At 41.6% G+C, this 23,519-nt stretch overlaps 1 protein-coding gene across 1 annotated transcript in view; it reads right to left on the reverse strand.

Annotated features, from left to right (window-relative positions):
• Window positions 1–23,519, reverse strand: part of TTC39C (tetratricopeptide repeat domain 39C) — a 101,011-nt gene that overhangs the window by 34,850 nt on the left and 42,642 nt on the right. Inside the window, exons 2-6 of the mRNA XM_005697042.3 lie at window positions 22,659–22,707; window positions 19,556–19,684; window positions 16,325–16,439; window positions 13,709–14,063; window positions 11,449–11,617 (exon numbers count right to left, since the gene is read on the reverse strand). Of these exons, the coding sequence (XP_005697099.2) occupies window positions 11,449–11,617; window positions 13,709–14,063; window positions 16,325–16,439; window positions 19,556–19,684; window positions 22,659–22,707 (817 nt within the window). The remainder of the gene's footprint in view (window positions 1–11,448; window positions 11,618–13,708; window positions 14,064–16,324; window positions 16,440–19,555; window positions 19,685–22,658; window positions 22,708–23,519) is intronic.

The following is a 23,519-nucleotide window of genomic DNA, read 5'->3' on the forward strand; positions in this document are numbered from 1 at the left end:
GTTCCAAAGAATAGCAAGAAGAGATAATGCAAAGAAATAGAGGAAAAGAACAGAATGGGAAAGACTAGAGATCTCTTCAAGAAAATTAGAGATACCAAGGGAACATTTCATGCAAAGATGGGCTTGATAAAGGACAGAAATGGTCTGGACCTAACAGAAGTAGAAGATATTAAGAAGAGGTGGCAAGAATACACAGAAGAACTGTACAAAAACGATCTTCATGACCCAGATAATCACGATGGCGTGATCACTCACCTAGAGCCAGACATCCTGGAATGCAAACTCAAGTGGGCCTTAGAAACCATCACTACAAACAAAGCTAGTGGAGGTGATAGAATTCCAGTTGAGCTATTTCAAATCCTGAAAGATGATGCTGTGAAAGTGCTGCACTCAATATGCCAGCAAATTTGGAAAACTCAGCAGTGGCCACAGGACTGGAAAAGGTCAGTTTTCATTCCAATCCCAAAGAAAGGCAATGCCAAAGAATGTTCAAACTACCACACAATTGCACTCATCTCACATGCTAGTCAAGTAATGCTCAAAATTCTCCAAGCCAGGCTTCAGCAATATGTAAACCATGAACTTCCAGATGTTCAAGCTGGTTTCAGAAAAGGCAGAGGTACCAGAGATCAAACTGCCAACAACCGTTGGATCATGGAAAAAGGAACAGAGTTCCAGAAAAACATCTATTTCTGCTTTATTGACTATGCCAAAGCCTTTGACTATATATCACAATAAACTGTGGAAAATTCTGAAAGGGATAGGAATCCCAGACCACCTGACCTGCCTCTTGAGAAACCTATATGCAGGTCAGGAAGCAACAGTTAGAACTGGACATGGAACAACAGACTGGTTCCAAATAGGAAAAGGAGTACGTCGTGGCTGTATATTGTTACCCTGCTTAGATGCAGAGTACATCATGAGAAACGCTGGGCTGGAAGAAGCACAAGCTGGAATCAAGATTGCCAGGAGAATATGCAGATGACATCAGATATGCAGATGACATCACCCTTATGGCAGAAAGTGAAGAGGAGCTAAAAAGCCTCTTGATGAAAGTGAAAGAGGAGAGTGAAAAAGTTGGCCTAAAGCTCAACATTCAGAAAACTAAGATCATGGCATCCAGTCCCATCACTTCTTGGCAAATAGATGGGGAAACAGTGAAAACAGTGGCTGACTTTATTTTTCTGGGCTCCAAAATCACTGCAGATGGTGACTGCAGCCATGAAATTAAAAGATGCTACTCCTTGGAAGGAAAGTTATGACTAACCTAGACAGCATATTCAAAAGCAGAGACATTACTTTGCCAACAAAGGTCCGTCTAGTCAAGGCTATGGTTTTTCCAGTAGTCATGTATGGATGTGAAGAAAGCTGAGCGCCGAAGAATTGATGCTTTTGAACTGTGGTGTTGGGGAAGACTCTTGAGAGTCCCTTGGACTGCAAGGAGATCCAACCAGTCCATTCTAAAGGAGATCAGTCCTGGGTGTTTATTGGAGGGACTGATACTAAAGCTGAAACTCCAATACTTTGGCCACCTCACGCGAAGAGTTGACTCATTGGAAAAGACTCTGATGCTGGGAGGGATTGGGGGCAGGAGGAGAAGGGGATGACAGAGGATGAGATGGCTGGATGGCATCACCAACTCGATGGACATGAGTCTGGGTGAACTCTGGGAGTTGGTGATGTACAGGGAGGCCTGGTGTGCTGCGATTCATGGGGTCGCAAAGAGCTGGACAGGACTGAGTGACTGAACTGAACTGAGCACAATCATTACTACAACATATGTTTAGAATACTTTCATCAACCCCAAAAGAAATACTGTACCTGTTAACAGTTGCTCTATATTCTCCCCACCCATCCCCAAGTAAGCTATCTGCATTCTTTGGGGACTTCATCTACATAAAACCGCACGATGGATGTTCTTGCGTGACTTGGCTTTTTCACTAAAGGTGTCTCCAAGGTTTATCCATGCTGTAGCACGTGTCAGTACTTCAGTCTTTTTTTCAATTGCTGAAAGTTATTCCACCGTATGGATACATATTTATTTATCCTTCATCAGCTGACAGACATTTGAGTTGTTTGCACTTTTTTGCTAAGTTATGAATAATATGGACATATGTTTCATCTCTCTTGAGTGGAACTTCTGGGTCATATAATCAATCTATGTTGATTGATTGACCACCAAACTGCTTTCCAAAGCGGCTACACTATTTTTCATTCCCACCAGCAATGAATGAGGGTTCCAATTTCTCCACATGCCTCTCTTCTTACTGGTGGTCTTTACTGTATCTACTCTGGTGGATGTGAGACAGCATCTCACTTGGCTTTGATTTGCATTTCTTCATAATGAATAATGATGATGAGCATCTTTTCATGTGCTTGTTGGTCATCTGCATATATTCTTTCATGTACATTTTTAATAGTAAATACTATGAATACAGCTGAGATTATGAAGTACACATCTTCCAATTTTGTTCTTTGTTTCCAAGACTGTGTTACATATTTAGTGCAATCCCTATCAAAATCACAGTGTGCTTTTTCGCAGAAATGTACAAACTGATACTAAATTCAAGGAACCTGAAACAGCTAAAACAATCAAGGGAGTATCGCCATCTTAGCAGTACAGAGTCTTCTGATATATAAACAGAAGGTCTTATCAGTGATATTTGAGACACTGCTGCTATCATGTACAAAATAATGAATGATTAAACTGACTCACTATTCCTTGAGTATCATCTTTCATCATTCAGTAAAAGTTACAAAGTGTGAACTGTGATTCAAACAATGATACCACTGAAGCTATAGCCAAAGGAAATAATTCAAGAAAATAAAAAGTAAAAATATGCTAAGATAATATGTGGTCTTTTCTATCACAGAGAAATGCTGGGAAATCCCAGGTATATAACAACTGTCAAATATCCCAACAATGGAAAAATCAAATTAGTAACCATGGAAATCTACATAGTTTCCATAGCACTTATCTATAAAAACTATCTTCAAATACGTAAACACTAGATTTGTAAGCAAAACTGCCTGAAGTTTCATATATATACATTACACATCACAAACCAACTTGAAGCAAAACATCTTAATTATTGCTGGGCTATTTTTATGAGGTTGCTTACCATCTTAAAATAAACTATTATGTATGTGTTTTAAAGAGAGGCGCCCCCTTGTCACGTGCAGCAAGCATTAGGACATGATGTGACAACCCACTTGCACGTGACTCAGCATTATTGCCGCTGAGCAGTGGAATCGGTTTAGTGGCATCGCTGTCAAGGACACCTAACAATAGACCCTGCCTTTAACCCCTGCCCTTAGGACCAGGGCCCGTGTAAGCAAGGCAAAGCTCATCCTCTTACGCACATTTAATGAGCTTGGGGATATAAATCGGTGTTAACCTTCTACTGGCTTTTCAACCCAACGGCCTGTAAGGGTAGAGATAAAAGAAGAGCAAATGCATGTAACCTATTAGCAATTTGGGTTATCATCGTCTCATTTCAGTGAACAGTCATTAAACCACACACTGGATTTATCGCACTGGAAAGTGAAGACAAATTAATCCTCCACCTCTCCTACATCAGATTAAACCCATCTCTCACTCTGTGTCCTAAGAATAAATGGCTGCCCTACCTCCTGGTGCCTGAAGTCATAACGAGAACCACGGAGAGCGGAAGAGAAGACTACAATTAATAGAACCCTGGGGAATTACTTCTCTTCCTGCATTGCCTTTTTCCTGATCCTATAAATAACAACATTACCTCATGCTGGCAAGGCGTGCTGTTCAGATACAAGAGGCAGGCTTGCTCGTCAACGCTGCTACCCGACAGCTCTGGTTAGTCATATGTCCCCGAGACGGGTGCCTGGGCACAGGCCCCCCTGGGTTTGCCATTTCTGCTCTGGCCCCTAAGTTCCAAGTCCCCCGCAGCCCTCCTGCCTCTTGTCTCTGTCTGATAAATTAATCACCAAGGGGATCAACCTTCACTTTTCTGTCCCCGCCACAATCATGAGCTGAGGGGCTAAAAAAAGCAACACAGACCTCTCGTTTATTCTGAGGCGCAAGAGTGAAACAATTAACTGTCATCAATAGAAGTACAGAGAGAAAGAACTGCAACCTAAAATAATGAGTGGGAGGAAGGTCCAGAGAAGGGATGATGGGGCAGAAGCGTAAAGGCCTTTCACACAGACAGAACCGCACAGGTAACAGAAAGTAAGGCGACGGAGCGCCAGGGTGACAAAGTCAAGGGCAACCATCAAAGCCATCCCTGTGGGCACTGCTCACGGGGAAAAGAAACCACATCCTGTCACACACCCTTGTCGGAAGAAAGGGCTGGTAGGGGGAGTACAAACCCAAGCAGGCTGTCGCCTTGAGGCCCTGGGCACGCTCCCCGTTGGTTCTCATGGAGCAAGGCCGTCATCATTGTGACCATGAGGGGCTGTCACAGCACAGACCCCAGCCACCTGAGCTAGGGGAGTGCAGAGGCTCAGCCCTCCAGCAACAAGCACAGACCTCAATCACACCCACTTACTTTTTTCAGTTCAGTTCAGTGGCTCAGTCGTGTCCGACTCTTTGCAACCCCATGAATCGCAGCACGCCAGGCCTCCCTCACCATCTCCCGGAGTTCACTCAGACTCATGTCCATCGAGTCCGTGATGCCATCCAGCCATCTCATCCTCTGTCGTCCCCTTCTCCTCCTGCCCCCAATCCCTCCCAGCATCAGAGTCTTTTCCAATGAGTCAACTCTTCACATGAGGTGGCCAAAGTACTGGAGCTTCAGCTTTAGCATCATTCCTTCCAAAGAAATCCCAGGGTTGATCTCCTTCAGAATGGACTGGTTGGATCTCCTTGCAGTCCAAGGGACTCAAGAGTCTTCTCCAACACCACAGTTCAAAAGCACCAATTTTTCGGCGCTCAGCCTTCTTCACAGTCCAACTCTCACATCCATACATGACCACAGGAAAAACCATAGCCTTGACTAGACGGACCTTAGTCGGCAAAGTAATGTCTCTGCTTTTGAATATACTATCTAGGCTGGTCATAACTTTTCTTCCAAGGAGTAAGCATCTTTTAATTTCATGGCTGCAGTCACCATCTGCAGTGATTTTGGAGCCCCCCAAAAATAAAGTCTGCCACTGTTTCCACTGTTTCCCCATCTATTTCCCATGAAGTGACGGCAGCAGATGCCATGATCTTTGTTTTCTTACTTTTTTAGTTCCTGTAAATGTATTTCTTTAGAGTCATGCTTCTTTAGCCAGCCCATCAGGACTTCAGTATCTGAGTTGGTACCCTGACACCAAATGTTGAGACCTTCTTGCATCATCACCTTCTGTGTTGGCTGTAGAAACAGGCTGAGATGCCAACAAGAAAAGGTGACAGTCCTTGACGACCAGCTTCCTCCCTTAAAGAAACACCATCACTCACCCTGATCAACAGACTTCCTGCCAACAGACTCATCAGTCCATTCGATAAAAACATACTGAGCACCAGTTTCGTGGGAGATCCATTTCTGCTCCTGAAGAACAAAACCTGTGGTTTTTCCATGCCAGCATGCAGGTCACTTAGAAAGTATGGGTGCAAGCTTGGAAGACAGTTTCACAAATAGTTCCCAAACTGCATAAAGTAACTTGTTTAGAATATGTCCATCAACTGTCATTCAAATATTTGAGCAATGAGAGACAGACTAATATTCAAAAATAAGTTTCATAACTAAGTAGTTACACCATGTAAGGTGTGTATATATACATAAAACCAAATACATGTATCTGTATATTACATACTAAGTAGATTATTAAAAGGGAGGAGAGGGGAATTGTGCCAATCCATATTATTTAAAAAAAGAGGACTAGACAGAAATAGGAAGTTTACTGAAATGTAGACTTGTTCCTAATAATTTTAAAAAACCAGGAAAAATATTCATTAATCACTTGGATGGTAATGGACTTATCACTACATAAGTTTAAGGGGATGAAAAATATGTAAAAATCAAAATAATAACCATTAGCTTTTATTTTAAAATGGAGATTGCTATATAACCCCTGGGTCCACTTCCTAACAGCGGTGTGCATTATGGAAATTCAGGGGAAAGTAAATACGGGTACTTTGCAGTAGTTCTAAGTCCTCCATACTTATTTTGCCCATCACAGGCCTAGCTCAATTGATAGCTCTCAACACCAAAACAAGTTCTTTCTCCTAAAAAGAGAGCAAATTTGGTAACACGACTTTCCAGGCTTAAGCACTCAATAACAACAACCATCACTCCACTACTTGGAAAACATTTATCACATGCCAAGTACTGTGTGAACCCATGTATTCTTCATGGCTGCATGCTAAGTCACATGGGAGAAGCCTAGAGACAGGACAGGTAAGGAGGATAAGACAAGAGGGTGGAGGAGGCTGGAGGTGGGGGTACTGTAGACACACAGTGGGGAGAAGCCAAGGTGGCAAAGAAAGAAAGCTCTTCTTGCAACCTGGCCCAGACTCCCAAAGAGCAGAGGAGCTTGGCGTCCTGAAGATGCATAAGGACCCCATGAACCACTGATGGTGCGGAACTTCACCGCTGTGTAGAGTTAGACCACGACAAAGCGGAATAATGAAGACATGGCCACAAGGGCTATGCGAGAGGTGGGATGGGGTGGATGTGCTCAAGATCACCCTCCCCATGGATTTCAAATTGTCCCAAACAATGTAGAAGGCTGTTCGTGAAACGTAGAGAGTAGGTACCTGCACCTGATTTGCAAATAACATAAAAGAAAATGAACACATCAGCTGGTGTTGAGTCGGTCATCCTGGACAAAAGCAAGCTGGCACAGAAGCAGCTGTTCAAACAACTGGAAGTTCTGAGTCACAGAAGAAGTGAAGTCCAGGTCACATGACGTACTTGCCAAAATTAGGAGCCCCCAGACCATGTTCCCTAGAAGCTCATGGATAAAAAGACCTCAAGGGTGGGGGTGGGAGGGAGGTTCCAGAGGGAGGGGACATATGTGTACTTGTGGCTAATTCATGTTGTTGTATGGCAGAAACCAACACAACATTGTAAAGCAACCATCTTTCAATTAAAAAAGAAAAAAGCCTAAAAAAAAAAAAAGAAAAGATCTCAAGAAGCCTTATCTCTAACCCAAATGCTCACTGAAAAGGAAAAAGATTTTCTGCAAGCAAATTCGTCAACTGAACCCTATGAGTTTTCTTAAACTGACTTGGGAGATTAAAGGCCTTGCAATAAGCGTCTGAGAAGAGCTATGTCACAGCCTCTCTGAGCAATTCCTCAGTAAATGAAGGATGCCACCATCTGATACCTAGCTACATGATCGTTTGGAAAGATTAATGAAACACCAGTGTCTGGATGCCATGAAGATAATGCCAATAATATCTCAAGTTAGCCCTAAAATTCTCTTATCCTGTAAGCCTTCAGGAAGAGCCAAACTGAAACAATCACATTTCACTTGATCCTCAGGCTTCAGCTCACCAATCAAGAGCGGGAAACGGATCTTTCAGCCTTTTTTTCTTAAAACCAAGTATCAGCTGGATAAGCAAACTGCTCCATGACAGAGGAGCTCTGAAGTCTACCACCGGTACTCAGATCCCAATGACCTACTGTGAAAGAGACTGAACATCGGCTGGGGGTACAACTTCACTTTCAGTTTTCACTTTCATGCATTGGAGAAGGAAATGGCAACCCACTCCAGTGCTTTTGCCTGGAGAATCCCAGGGACGGGGGAGCCTGGTGGGCTGCCATCTATGGGGTTGCACAGAGTCGGACACGACTGAAGCTACTTAGCAGCAGCAGTATGTGCCTTCCCAAATCATGCTTGTAAGACCCTTTGGTGATGCTGTGGCTTCCTCATTTCTAGAACCAACCCAATGACAATGAGTGAACACTCAGAGTTAGTTTTCACTCAGTCCCTACCAGAGATGATTTGTGGACAAGGTAAAATCATGCTAAATTGAGTTTTTTCAGGGAAAAGAAGTTATTAGGGATTTCCTTAGTGGTCCAGTGGTTAGGAACCCACCTTGCAATACACAGGATGTGGGTTCAATCCCTGGTTGGGGAACTAAGATCCCACATGCTGGGGAGCAACTAAGCTCACGCATACAGCTACTGAGCCCACACGCTCTGGAGCCTGTGAGCTACAATGAAAGATGAAGCCACATGACTCAACGAAGATCCCGCTTCGTGTGTGCCACAACTAAGACTTAAGGAAGCCAAATAAACATAAATAACTGTTTCAAAATAAAAGGTTTTTTTATAATAAAAAGAAGTTAGTAGTTTTCACTACAAGATAAGCATTGTTTTTTTTTTAATTAACTTATTTTAATTGGAGGCTAATTACTTTACAATACTGTGGTGAGTTTTGCCATACACATGATGGTACATGTGCCCCACCATCCTAAACCCCCCACCCACCTCCCTCCCAACCTCATCCCTCTGGGTTGTCCCAGAGCACCAGCTGAAAAATTAATGAAAATGGAAAGCACCAGTTCAGTCGCTCAGTCGTGTCCAACTCTTTGCAACCCCATGGACTGCAGCACACCAGGCCTCCCTGTCCATCACCAACTCCCAGAGCTTACTCAAAATCATGTCCACTGAGTCAGCGATACCATCCAACCATCTCATCCTCTGTCTTCCCCTTCTCTTCCCGCCTTCAATCTTTCCCAGCATCAGGGTCTTATGGAAAGCACAATGAAACATAAATCCTGACTTTTGCATTTCTACTTAGCAGTTTCAAAACCCAATTTAGAGCACTCATTGATCAAGGGAGAGAAGGAAGGGCATCCACTGATCAAGAGAGATCTAGACATGCCTAACGCCTGGCCTCATTGCTGCACTGAACGCAGCTGCAAATGTCAGGCTCTCACCCCCACTAAGCAAGTCTCCTTTGAACACTAAACCTAGTCTCGTCATGTTCAGAGTTATTCAGAATGTCAGTTTCTTAAAGGAAAGGCATCATGCATCTAAGAAAGCATTTACCCTGTCCCCAGCTTTCTTCATTTCAGAAATGGCCACTGAAGTGAGAAGGCTGAGTCAATTAAAATTTTCCTTCTACAGGCTTACTTCCTCCTGCACAGACACAAGGGAGACAGGAACCTGAATAGCCTGAACATCCTTCCCCACATATAGGGCCCTAACCCTGAGCTTGAAAGAACAATTCACTAACAGCAGACTGGATCACACAGGAGTCTGATCAAAACTACGTTTTTAAGAAAGCAAGAGAAAAAAAGAGAAATGTCACTGAAGGCTCATGAGCCTGACTTGAAAGAAAAACGGTGTCAAAATAATGAGAAGAAAAATGACTTGGACATGGGTTTACGTAAGTCTGACCCTGGGGAGCTTTTAGTGTTGTTTCAGTTGTAAATATTAGTATAGTCTTTAAAATATGATTCCATATATAAACGTAAGGCGTCCTTGGATTTAAGAAGACACTTCATGAAGGAGAGACATTATTGGGGAAAAAACATACCCTCTACTGCCAACAAGAAATTAGTGAAAAAATCACTTCCTGTGCTTATGAAAACACTCCTAGGCAAACATCTTCACAAGCACGTGTGGGCTTTTTTTCGGGGGGAAGGGGGCTGACTTCTAGCATGGATTATGTTGTGGACGCCTGGTTAACTGAGGGCAGAGGTTATTACACCTCACACTAATGCATGAGTAGCTGCTAGTGAGCATGTGGGTGGAACATCGTGTTAATAGTCACCTTCTTTCACAAGCGTGATTCAGTTCTTACAAAGATTTTCATTTTACCGTAATTAAAAAAGATACATGTACTCCAGTGTTCATTGCAGCACTATTTACAACAGCCAGGACATGGAAGCAACCTAAATGTCCACTGACAGATGAATGGATAAAGAAGTTGTGATACATAAATACAGTGGAATATTACTCAGTCATAAAAACGAATTCGTGTGAGTCAGTTCTAGTGAGGTCGATGTTATACCGAGTGAAATCAGACAAGCAAATATCATATCAATGCATATATATGGAATCCAGAAAAATGATACTGATGAACTTATTTGCAGGGCGGGAATAGAGACTCAGACATAGAGAGCGGACTTATGGATGCAGGGCGGCAAAGAGAGACTTTGAGAGACTGGCACTGAAATATATACATTACTGTATGTAAAAGAGATAGCTAGTGGGATGCTGCTATATGACTCAAGGAGTTCAGCTTGGTGCTCTGTGATGACCTAGAGGGGTGGGATGTGGTGGGAGGTGGGAGGGAGATTCAGGAGGGAGGGGACATGTGTATACCTATGGCTGATTCACGCTGTTGTATGGAAAACACCAACACAGCACTGTATAGCAATTATCCTTCAGTTAAAAATAAATACATTTTTTAAAAAAGATTTTCATTTTTCTTCAGTTCCTTGTGCCCTCAAGCAAGCTGACATAAAAAAAAGAGGTGCAGGTATTGGTAGGCAGGCACTGAGATAGTATGTTCTTCCTGTATATGACTGTGTACAATTAGGGGCACATACTAGTACTCAGACATACTCAGTTATGCCTGACTCTTTGCAACCTCATGAACTGTAGCTCGCCAGGCTCCTCTATCCATGGGAATCTCCAGTGGGTTGCCATTTCCTTCTCCACGGGATCTTCCCAACCCAGAGACTGAACCGTGTCTCTTATATCTTCTGCATTAGCAGGCAGATTCTTTATCACTGAGCCACCTGGGAAGCCACAAAAACAAAAACAAAAAGAGGTGCAGAAAGAAGCAGAACCCCCTCAAAGGCCAGGGTATGTTGTGTTTCTGGAATGAGAAAGCCTAGCCTAGCTCGCTGGGTGAGCTCAGAGGTCACATGAAGCCTGTTCAGAACCCTGTTGACCTTCCCTGTAAAATACAGGGGATCATTCTCTCTGTCCTGGGCTTGTTCTGAGGATTAAATGGGATGGTGTGTGTGAAAGCCCCTGGCATAGGACCTAGCCACATGAAGCGCATGAAAAAGTAATACAGACTACTACTGTTTCAGAGTCTTTGCTGTCCTTGACATTTCAGGCAATAACATGAGCATGAATCAACTGTCAGCCAGGATGAACATTTGGAAATAGACTATTGGTAACTGCAGAGAAGGAAAAAAATCGTATTGTGTTGGTCAAAAAGCTTGTTTGGGTTTTTCACGTAACATCTTATGGGAAAACCCGAACAAATGTTTTAGCCAACCTAGTATTTTAACTAAGACATTCACAAGGGCTCCCGTGTCTTCAGCTCAGGGCACACCATCTTGTCTTACCTCTGAGGGATCCCGGCCCTGCTTCACCCATAGCTACGGACAGAAGGGAACTGAAGAAACACTCCAGGTTCCTTGGAGAGGCTCCCACAGCGATGACGAACGCAAGGCTCAGAATGTCAGCCCTGTGACATTCTGGCTCCTTAGGAACTAGCCCCTTCTGAATGAGAGTTAGAGATTCAAGCAACAGAGGCTTTATTTTTAAAAAGCTGGAGAAGGCACAGTACCTCTAGTCGTTGTATGCGTCCCTTGAAAAACATAAAGAGGGAAGAGTTTGGATAAGCAGCTTCTTTTTTGAGAAGAATTTCCTTCGCTTCATCCAGGCCGGCTTTGTTATCACTGCCATCCAAGGCAAAAAATGGGCGGACCACAGTATGATACCAGAGCAGCGCTAATCTGAAGAAGAGGGACAGAACCCGTGAGAGACGCGCACTTTGCTGACAGTGTTTCCAATCTCGAAAATAAGCAGCCTGTGCTCCTCCCATACACGCTTCTTGCAGAAAACTCGCTAAGCAGTCCCTGAGTAAGTAAAACTCTGTATATCTTTCCCCGTGTTATTTCGATCCATATTTGGAAAACCACAACTTTGGAGCACAATGTATATATCAGCATACTCCCACCAGGGGAAGAGAATAAGGTGGCAGAAGCACGCAGTTCCTCTAAGGCTTCTAGACGGACTGCTGAAGGCATCATTAACGTAAATCTCTGAATTCTACTCTGTACTCATCAGTGCATAAATTAGAGACGGTGACTGGTGATCATGAACTTACTGTCCCCTTATAATTACTTTCCACATTACTTTTTACAAAAGGAAAGCTTTTGTTTTCCCTTGTGTTCACAAAAGTTAGACTGTAAGTAAGCCTCACACCCTGAATTTAAATACAGGAACCATAAGCAAAATTACACAAAATTAAGTAAAAATAAGTTACAGCAATAGAAGAAGGGCCCTTTCTCTGCCTTTGAAAACCAAACAAATAAGTTACTTAAAATTCTCTCACTTGAAACTTGTCCCTTTCAAGAAAAAGGCCATGTTAAACTAGGTAAACAAAATAGAATCACTGGGATCGGCTTTAAAAGACAAAAATCGTGTAACCAACACAACAAACGTTTTTATGTAAATATATGCTTCCAGTGTGCGTAAATTTGATCCTTTTCTGGAGATCAGACTAATTCACATTATTTTTAATTCAGTTCATTCCTTTCTCAGAAAATGTTTTTAAAAAGACATATTATCACAAGTTATAAACCTGCTAAGTCAAATTAATGAAGGACCACTGTTAGTATAATATAATGAGTTTGGGAAGGCATGAATATTTTTACAACGAAAAAGGAATGACCTTTTTACAGTCGCTACCAAACAATTAGGAGTTAACATCCAAATTCCTCAATACTGACGTAAGCAGAAATCTAGCTCACTAAGGTTCTCTGTGATACCAACATCTTTTGGAAAAATTCTGACAAGTGGTGCAATATTGAAGCACAAACAGTATTTCATAAAATCATTCAAACTGCAAATAGGAGATGTGTTAGTTCAGTTCAGTCACGCAGTCATGTCCGACTCTCTGTGACCCCACGGACTGCAGCACGCCAGGCTTCCCTGTCCTTCACCAACTCCCGAAGCTTACTCAAACTCATGTCCATAGAGTCGGTGACATTTACCAGATTGAAAAAAAAAAACATACAATTTTTAATTGATGACTAAATGGATAAATCCTTGCTCTGGATGGTTATATCAGCTTCTTCACATTTTTCTATTTAAATATTTATAATTCAAGTCTGAACAATACAATATAACTCAATTTAGTTGAACAACACAGACTATCCAGGCCACAGTAAGAGACCAATGGACCAACTACAGTCCTCAAGAAAAATTATCCAACATGAGGATATGAGAGATTTCAGAATCACAGAACAGCCTTAGCAAATTTATATCCTCTGAAATCCAAAATCAGGATTACGAATCTCAGTGACTGGTCAGGGTCACTGCTTTTAAATGCTTATAAATCATGATCACTTTGCCTGCTTAAAATACAGGACTCATCAAAAAAAAAATAAAATAAATTTTAAAAAGAAAATGGTGAAGAGGGACTTTTCACAAAAATTAAAAAATGAATAAATAAAAATCAAATACAGGACTCATGGGACTTAAGAACAGTGCTCTGTTCTCCAAAAGAAAGTTAGTCACTCACTCATGTCTGACTCTTTGCAACCCCATGGACTGTAGCCCACCAGACTCCTCTGTCCATGGAATTCTCCAGGCAAGAATACTGGAGTGGGTTGCCATTTCCTTCTCTCTGTTTTCCAAAGTTAACTCCTTAACATCACCAAAAACATGGTCCTTGGCATTCCATTGAAACATAAAAGGCATGGCAACATGTCAACCAACCAAGCATTGATTTTACCTGAAGTTTCCTATAAAGGTTTTGATGGTTGCTTACTTACTTTCAACTATATTATCTACCAAAGCATTGCAATATAGCTACTCACGTAGCTAAAGGGGCCTTCATGTCCTTACTTTCGCTTGCATACATCAGTGAAGAAAGCCCCTGCAGGCGGTCTCCAGGAAAACCCAGCAGGTTGATGATTTTGAGCAGGTTTGGGGGCACCATGGATATGCAAAGGTGAAAAAGGCCGTATCCAAAGCTCACAGCACCTTTCAGTCTGTTCAGAGACTCCTCAGACACCCCTTCAGCCACAATGTGGTTATCATTTGCAGCGTCAGAAGTCAAAGCCTCTTCTGTTAGCTTCTTCTGATACAACTCCTGAAGGGTGTTGATGTCCAGATAGCATTTATTGTAAATCTTCCAGGCTTTCCTAAGGATCCACCCACCTTTTATATATGCTATAAAGAGAAGCATGAAAAAAAATAAGCATTTGAAATCATTTTCCTACACTAATAATAAATATATTGAAGAATGACTTGAAAAAAAAAATACAAACTATTATCCACCATGACAACTTGTTTTTCTTCACAGGGCTTAAATTCCTTGTTTGAGGTCTGTTTCGGGGCTTGCTGGGTAGCTTAGTTGGTAAAGAATTTGCCTGCAATGCAGGAGACCCTGGTTCAATCCCTGGGTCAGGAAGATCTCTGGAGAAGGGAATGGCTACCCACTCCAATATTCTTGCCTGGAGAATTCCATGGACAGAGGAGCCTAGTGACTACAGTCCATGGGGTCGCACAGAGTCAGATACGACTGAGTGACCAACACTTTCACTTTACTAGTCTGGATGGCAAGAACCATGTATTATTTTGTTCATTAAATAGAGTCAATCACACAGTAGTGAGGGCGTAGCATCTTTGCTGCTGTTCAGTTGCTCAGTCGGGTCTGTCTCTGCGACCCCATGGACTGCAGCACCCCAAGCTTCCCTGTCCTTCACTATCTCCTGGAGTTTGCCCAAACTTATGTCCATTGAGTCAGTGATGCTATGTAACCATCTCATCCTCTGCTGACCCCTTCTCCTTTTGCCTTCATTCTTTCCTAGTATCAGGAAATAAATGCAAGCACCATCTGAATCCAACTTATCCCACAGGTAGTGTCAAATCCTCTACCGCATTCCTGAACCACCACTGGCAGTCTCTACGATACCACTGGAGTGCTCTTGGCTAAACATCATTACACCTGTACTTTAGACACTTGGCTGTTCTGCAGCATCACCTCCAAGTAACAGTGCAGGTTCCTTCCTCGGGTGGTATGGAAGAACCTGTCTCCCTCCCCAGCCTCCCTGCCTCCCCAACACAAATGGTAAGCTGGTGAGTCCTGAGGGAGCTCAGGAAGGAAAGAATACCTGCCCTCTAGCTGTCATCAGACCGCAGCCACTCATTACAGCGAGCCCTGAGGAAGCTCAGGTGGTGAGAACAGGATACTGGCCCCAGACAGCTGAGGTGCATATCAACAGAATGATTTCAGTGAGCCCAGACTCTTGTATCTTCCCATATATAGAAAAGTATTTAATCCCTTAACTTGGGTTATCTGGTTTCCTTTAATCAACAATCATTTTTTGATGTTCAGACTACCTGCTCTTTGTTGCAAAACTTCTATATAACCTGGCTCCTCCTTCAACTCCTTGGAGCAGTTTTCTCAGAATTACTTGAGACACTGTCTCCTCGGCTTGAAGGCCTAAAAATTCCTACTGAATAAAAGAGCTGTCAACTTTTAGGTTCTGAATTTTTTTTTAAGCCCACAAAGATAATTTCTAGAAAGTCCACATTTAGGAGGTCACAATAAAAGTTAAATCCTTTTTACTTGAGCCAAAGAGAAACAAACCATCCTCAAGCATGAGATGGAGACAGAAGAAAAAGGAAATTGGCTGCCAGTAGTCCAGATCAAGAAACATGCATGTCATGACTTAGCAGCAACAAACCCTTCTTCACTTCGGGTTTGGAAGAAAATGCTTTTCTCATTGTGATTTATAGTTGATTTCCTTATTGAACACTCATTTTTTTCAAGTAGACCCTAGCTTCCAAACAGGGAGATATCTGCCGTCAGCAACAGAGATATAAAACCACATAAGAGGAAGAACTAGTATCAGAGTTAATCGTACAGTGAACTCTTGAGAGCCTCCATTCCAATCTACACCACTGAAGATATCAAAGCTACAAAATCCTTGTACAAAATTTGTCTTGGGCAAACTTAATAAGAATCAGTTTATACTCCTCATTAAGGGTTGTTAATATGTTGGTCATTCAAGTATGGTAGGAAATCTTTAGTCCATGCTCAGGCTTTCAATAACAATTTTCTGAGAAACAAACTGGTTATATTTCACTTTCAAGGGTGATTATCGCAGCTTGATTCCCACCCACACACCAAAAAAACCTGCCAATTTATCACTCTATCTAAGGCACAGGTAATATCTCTAAGTATGACAGACTAGCTGCAGACAAGAGGATGAGAACAATTTTGGAACTAAAACTATTCCACTAAATTCACCTTAAGCCCTCATGGTATCAATTTCTCAAGTAATAAACCAAAATCACACCCCAAACAGGTGCCACATGTTTTCAAAGACTGAAATACAAGGTGTTCTAAAAAAAAAAGTGTGGGGTATTACCAATTGTGTCCACTGAATAGCAAAAACTGTTAAAAAAACAATGCTTTAGTATACCTGACAATTCTTGCTTTACAAACGAGAGCACAGCCAGGTAAACTTGACAGTCAGCTATGATTATCTGCCTCTGAAGCCGATCAACCAGAGAGGGGGTAGATTTTCGGACATCAACCTGTTTGGTGGGAAGAAAGTACACACGGATAAATCACACCTAAGAACAACACCACTCTTTCCAAAAAAACTATTATTTTACTGGGCGGAATAACTTCACATAGGAAGTATGGAACAGTAGTCACTAAAATCCAAGACCAAATTTACACAACACTCTGAGCCTGGGAGTTCTAGCTTCCTCCATTAAGTCTAGCTTTATTTTGTTATCAACACAATGCTGTAACTCAAAGAGCCTTGTAACTCAAAGACAAATATTCTCAATAATAGAAACACTTCATGGGGAACATGAAAGCCCACACAGAACTTTAGTGTCTTACCATTTTCAAAACAATGTAAGTTAAAAACTTATTACATTATGTAAGTTGTATATATAGAAGTTAAAAACCTAGTTCAGTTCAGTCGCTCAGTCGTGTCCGACTCTTTGCGACCCCATGAATCACAGCACACCAGGCCTCCCTGTCTAGACAGTGTATTAAAAAGCAGAGACATCACTTTGCTGACAAAAGGTCCATCTAGCCAAAGCTACGGTTTTTCCAGGAGTCATGTACAGATGTGAAAGCAGGACCATAAAGAAGGCTTAGTGCCTAAGAATTGATGCTTTTGAACTGTGGTGTGGGAGAAGACTCTTCAGGGTCCCTTGGACTGCAAGGAGATCCAACCAGTACATCCTAAAGGAGATCAGTCCTGGGTGTTCATTGGAAGGACTGATGCTGAAGCCGAGGTTCCAATACTTTAGCTACTTGATGCAAAGAGCCAACTGACTGGAAAAGACTCTAATGCTGGGAAAGGTTGAAGGCAACAAGAAAAAGGCACAGCAGAGGATGAGATAGTAGGATAACATCTCCAACTCAAATGACTTGAATTTGAGTAAGCTCCCAGAGAGTGGAGGACGGAGGAGCCTGGCGTGCTACAGTCCATGGGCTCACAAAGAGTTGTGCATGACTTAGCAACTGAACAACGGGAACAAAAACAACAAAGTTATTTATAAAAAAAAAAAAATTACCAAAGGCATAAAACACCACCCCAGGTAAATAATGTGAAAAGCCACTTTACAGTCATCTGCCTTCAGGAAGGACCCATATTAGGGTTCATTCCTTTGGTGCATGCAACTAAGATGTGAGGGTTGGAACCTGATTATAACGTTAGTTGAGGAGAAAACACCCTCAATTAAAAATTAGCTTTGAATGAATCACAAACTGAACTTGAAATTTTAGTCTAGACCCTCTAAAGATGACTACCTAAAACCCTATTTTTTAGTAAGATTTTGGTTTTATGAACCCTAAATGAAGAAAATTCACTCTGAAATAGAACAGTGCCTTCTTAACATAAGGTAAACTTGAACGAAACAGGTTAAATAGTTTTCATATGCTTTCATGATGATATGAGAAATGATAGCCTTTTGCAAGCATGACAAAAGTATGCGAGTTTATGTGACAAAATGGCTGGCTTCTCTTTTTTCTAGATTAGTAGAATTCACCCCTGGTCCTTGTTGTTCCTGGTCCTACTTCCAGCACCTATTACTTTGTTTGCTCAAGAAAACGTCAATCTATTGATGCCTCTGTTTTCTTTGCTTATAATAACATCTACTCTGCAGGGCTGTTGGAAGGGCTAGTGAGATACTCTACCCCATGTGATAATGCTTTTTAAATTGCAAGGACCCATTACTAATGTTGATTATTAACCTATGTGCTGGGCATGGTACTAGATGCTCAGGACAGACACGTAAATAGGCTTACAGTCTAATGAAGGCACACTGATGACCATATAATGTAGTAAATGCTCTGAAGGATGAAGTACAGGGAACTACGGGAACCTGTAGGAGACACACGAACAGGACTTGGGACTAAGTATATGAGTCTTTGGAGAAAATGACATCGAGGAAGAACTAAAGAAGACAGGAACCAGGTCAAGAGGGATACAAAAATTCTATGGAAAGGAAAAGTCAATGCCAAGTCAGTCACATAAAGAAGTCTGGGTTTTAGTGTGATGGCAGTGGTCGGGGGGAGGGGGCAGGGACACTGAAAACGAAATCAGCAACATATAATTTGCATCTCAGTGACTGTACTTTGGAAAACAAATTAGAGAACAGTGAGACTGGAGGCAGAAACGCCAGTGAGGGTTGTCTTAGGCAAGTGGAGACTGTTGGCTGGCCTAGGAAACTGGCAAGGAAAGGAGATGAACTCAGGACGTATTTAAGAAAGAGGCAACAAGACTTGGTCACTGACTGATATAGGGTTTGGAGAGAGAGGAATCGAGAACTCTAGCCCTTCTGCAGCCTCAGGAAACGGTACTCTCGGCCCATCTATGGCTTCCTCTTGGGAGACCCCAGAAGCCACAGCAGAGGTGAAGCCACCTGGAGCGATGTAAGGGAGCAGAAAAGACAAGTGGCTCTTGCTGTCTGAAACTAACAGGATGGTTTGTCAGCTAAACATGTGACACGTGTGAGACCCCTGGGTGCTCCAGAAACATCAGGGGTAGGAGGACACCTCTCTAAAGTCTAGCCCTTTTGCACTGAAAATTGAAAGAGAAAAAAAAAAGAGGAAAAGTGGATTATGATGTCATTGTGACTATTTTATTACCCAAGACCGGGAAGGCCTAGGGAAAAGAAGGTAGTAGCTAAATTTCTGAATTATGCCAAAGTGCAAAATATGAAACACATATATGAAAGCCTCATGACAATCGTCCTTGCCACAGAGCCAACTGTGGAAGAAGATAATGTTAAGATACCAAGAGAATATGCACTGAAAAGTTCTAATGACTAAGGGGGATTCTACTGCTTTAAGAAACATGCTTTAGGAACTTCCCTGGCAGTCCAGTGCTTGGGACTTCACTTTCCAATGCAGGGGCTGTGGGTTTGATCCCTGGTTGGAGAACTAGGATCCCACATGCCTTGGGACCAAGAAACCAAAGCATAAAGCCAAGGCAATGTTGTGGCAGAGTCAATGAAGACTTTTTAAATGGTCCACATTCAAAAAAGAAATAAATATGCTTTACATAATCAAAAGCTGTAAGACTCGCTCGGTGCTTCAGTCATATTCTAAACACCAAAAACCAAGTAAATGAAGAATGTTCTAAGTAAGACGCACATAGTTAATAACCTAAAGACACAGTACTTACATTCTTCTTAATTTTATTCTTGATTGTTTCAATTACTCCAGCCTCTTCACTTTCACACAGCTTTTCTGTAGTTTTTAAGTCATCACACGCCAACTGCATTTTTTCTTCCTCAAATGTCATCATGGCATTCTTCCAAAGAAAGAAATAAGGAAAGAATGAATGAATCGCAAGTATCTGAAAATTTAGGCCAATTTATCACAATACAACTCCGAACGAGGAGGAAGGGGGGAAAGCCATCTAAATGACTTATTCCTAGTAAAAGAATCAGAATGCTACCACATACACTATTCACTGAAAAAAATATAATCTCAATATGAAGAACATTATCTCCACTACACCAGCATGAAAAAATACATGCTTAACACATGTCCTTGCAATTACTGTTCTACAAGGTTTTGTTATTAAACACAGTAACAAAAAGAATCACTGTATACAATTTCTGATTGGCCCACTTAATTCAGCGTCTAGAATAGAGACTTTCCACCCATGCATGGGATCCCTGGGTCCATCAAGCACAGCAAAAAATGCTAATGAAACATCAGCCAGCAGGTACTCTTTGAAAACTATCAGTCTTTTCAGGGACAGCAATTCCAATGGATTCATTTATAAAGAACTCATTTCTTATTGTTCCCAGTGAAAAATTCCTACTGACAGCTAGTTTCTGAGCACCCAATCCTGGTAGACTTTCTCAGGCCACATTGGGATAGAAATGATCACTTCTTTGCTGAAAACCTGCTACTTTCCCCCAGAAGAATTGAGATTTCTGAGATGAATGAGCTACTGGGGCAGAGACAGGACTCCGGGTTCTTAGAAGGGCTTGATGAGCTCACTGTGACTAGTTCTCCACCTCCATCACATGCAGCCTGCCCACTCTGGTACCCTAGGCCTTCTCTGTATGACTCTAGACTACTTTTCCATTCCAACCAGACACTAGCCATCTTTGTGCAAGCCTCCCTCCCTGCTACAGGCTCCCTCCCCCACCCACCTCCTCCCACCCAGCAAGCCTTTTGCCAAGTCTCTCTAGCATCCTTCCTTGCTTCATGGGTGGGTACCATTTATGACCCCCACCTGGTACCACTTTCCTTAAGATCTGGAACTATGCTGCAAACAGTAGGCCTTAAGAATTGTTAAAAAAAAGATTTGTTTTATTACCTGGTAATAAGAATAAAGAAGCCTGAATGAAAACCCATGTCACCAGAAGTTGGTCTGGTGCCTGTCACTGGTGCTGCAAGGCTGCATACAACACGCCCATTTGGTGAGTTTTTTCTGTCTGGAATCTAAATGCTTTCCCCACTTTACTTCTCTCAGTCTCTACTTAGGACTTTTTTTTTTTTTTTTTTGCAGTTATATACAGGATACTTTCTTTAAAATTATGTTTGAAAGTAGTTTGTACGATAAGTATTTCTGAAAAACAAAAGCATTCAATTTTCTGCATTGCCCAATTTACTTTAAAACCTAACTGCAACCTATTCCCTCAATTCCTAAATACTAACATTCAAAAACACAGTAGTAACTGAGAAACTTTAAGTCTGCTAAATTGACTTGTCTTCCAGTCCACATTTATTCAATAGTTTTAAACTTTTGATAAATAATAATAATAAATAATAAACTTTTGATAAACTTAATAAAAGTTTAGTTTCAAACTTTTATTATCCAAAGTCTATTTTCAACTCTAATGCATTTTTAATTTTTGGAAAGTGTCCTGTCCGACTCTTTGTGACCCCTTGGACTGTAACCTGCCAGGCTCCTCCATCCATGGGATTTTTCAGGCCAGAATACTGGAGTGGGTACCCGTTCCCTTCTCCAGGGGATCTTCCCAACTCAGGGATTGAACCCAGGTCTACTGCATTGCAGGTGGATTCTTTACCAGCTGAGCCACCAGGGAAGCCCTCTGATCTTTCAATTACATTTTTATTTTAAAAAGGACTTTGCTTGGAAAAAATATAATACTCTAGAAAACATAAGCATTTAATTTTTTAAATTAAGGAAGGATATTTCATAGAACTGGACATGGAACAACAGACTGGTTCCAAATCAGGAAAGGAGTACGTCAAGGTTGTATATTGTCACCTTGCTTGTTTAATTTATATGCAGAGTACATCATGAGAAACGCTGGGCTGGAAGAAGCACAAGCTGGAATCAAGATTGCCAGGAGAAATATCAATAACCTCAGATATGCAGATGACACCACCCTTATGGCAGAAAGAGAAGAGGAACTAAAAGCCTCTTGATGAAAGTGAAAGAGGAGAGTGAAAAAGTTGGCTGAAAGCTCAACATTCAGAAAACGAAGATCATGGCATCTGGTCCCATAACTCCATGGGAAATAGGTGGGGAAACAGTGGCAGACTTTATTTTTTTGGGCTCCAAAATCACTGCAGATGGTGACTGCAGCCATGAAATTAAAAGACGCTTACTCCTTGGAAGGAAAGTTATGACCAACCTAGATAGCATATTGAAAAGCAGAGACATTACTTTGCCAACAAAGGTCTGTCTAGTCAAGGCTATGGTTTTTCCTGTGGTCATGTATGGATGTGAGAGTTGGACTGTGAAGAAGGCTGAGGGCCGAAGAATTGATGCTTTTGAACTGTGGCGTGGGAGAAGACTCTTGAGAGTCCCCTAGACTGCAAGGAGATCCAACCAGTCCATTCTGAAGGAGCTCAGTCCTGGGATTTCTTTGGAAGGAATGATGCTAAAGCTGAAACTCCAGTACTTTGGCCACCTCATGCGAAGGCTGACTGATTGGAAAAGACTATGATGCTGGGAGGGATTGGGGACAGGAGAAGGGGACGACCGAGGATGAGATGGCTGGATGGCATCACGGACTCAATGGACGTGAATTTGAGTGAACTCCGGGAGTTGGCGATGGACAGGGAAGCCTGGCGTGCTACGATTCACGGGGTCGCAAAGAGTCGGACACGACTGAGCGACTGAACTGAACTGAATTGATCTCATACGTGTTGGTGTATAGGCAAAAGTTATATTCCAGTTTTAAACTGTGAAAGATTTTCCACAAGAGTGTATCTATACAGCCAGTAACCATTAAAAGACAGACATTATGGTGTTTGCTTCCTTCCCACCACAACCTCTTCCCACATCAACTTACCAAAAAACTGACAAAGCTGGCTCCAAAACTCATTAACGGGCTATGATTTCTGTTAAGAAAACAAAGTAAAATTAAAATTACTTTCTTGTAAAAATTTTAAAAACATTTGATATACCAGGATCACTGCAGACTCCTAATAATTATTTAATGTAAGTTGTTAAGGTCTTCAAGTCGATTTAATTACCCCAAGAATAAAGTAAAAAAGGCAAGGAAGTTCACGTATCTATCACTAAAGAACCTCCCCCTCACCTGACTCTTCAAAGCAAGAACAGGGTCATATTATAATAGGCGTCGCTTTAGTAAATCAATCTGATATCTGGAAAAATGTGGCCAAAGGAAGATTATTAACATTTATTTTTTTTAATTTCTATAAATTTTAAAAACTGAAGCACAGTTGATTTACAATGTTTCAGGTACAGAGCAAAGTGATCCAGTTCTACATATATTTTCAGATTCTTTTCCACTGCAAGTTATCACAAGGCATTGAATATATCACAAGGCATTCCCTGTGCTCCACAGTAGATCCTTGTTATCTGTTTTATGTACAGCAGTATGTATGGTAATCCCAAACTTGTAATTTATCCACCGCCCCCCCACCCCGTTCATTTTCCTCTTTGGTAACCATTAATTTGTTTCCTATGTCTGTGAGTCTATTTCTGTTTTGTAAATAAGCTCATTTGTATTGCTTTTTTAGATTTCACATACAAGTGATATCATTTGACATTAATATTTCCTTTTAAAATGCAAAACATGCTCAAAAGTTAGCCCACATAAAATATTATTTTCAGAGTAGATCAAAAGGTTTTATAACTTAAGCCAAACTCACTTATCCCATGCAAAGAACTTTGAGAATGCCTCATG

Source organism: Capra hircus, chromosome 24 (genome assembly GCF_001704415.2).
Source record: "Capra hircus breed San Clemente chromosome 24, ASM170441v1, whole genome shotgun sequence".
NCBI lineage: Eukaryota > Metazoa > Chordata > Mammalia > Artiodactyla > Bovidae > Capra > Capra hircus.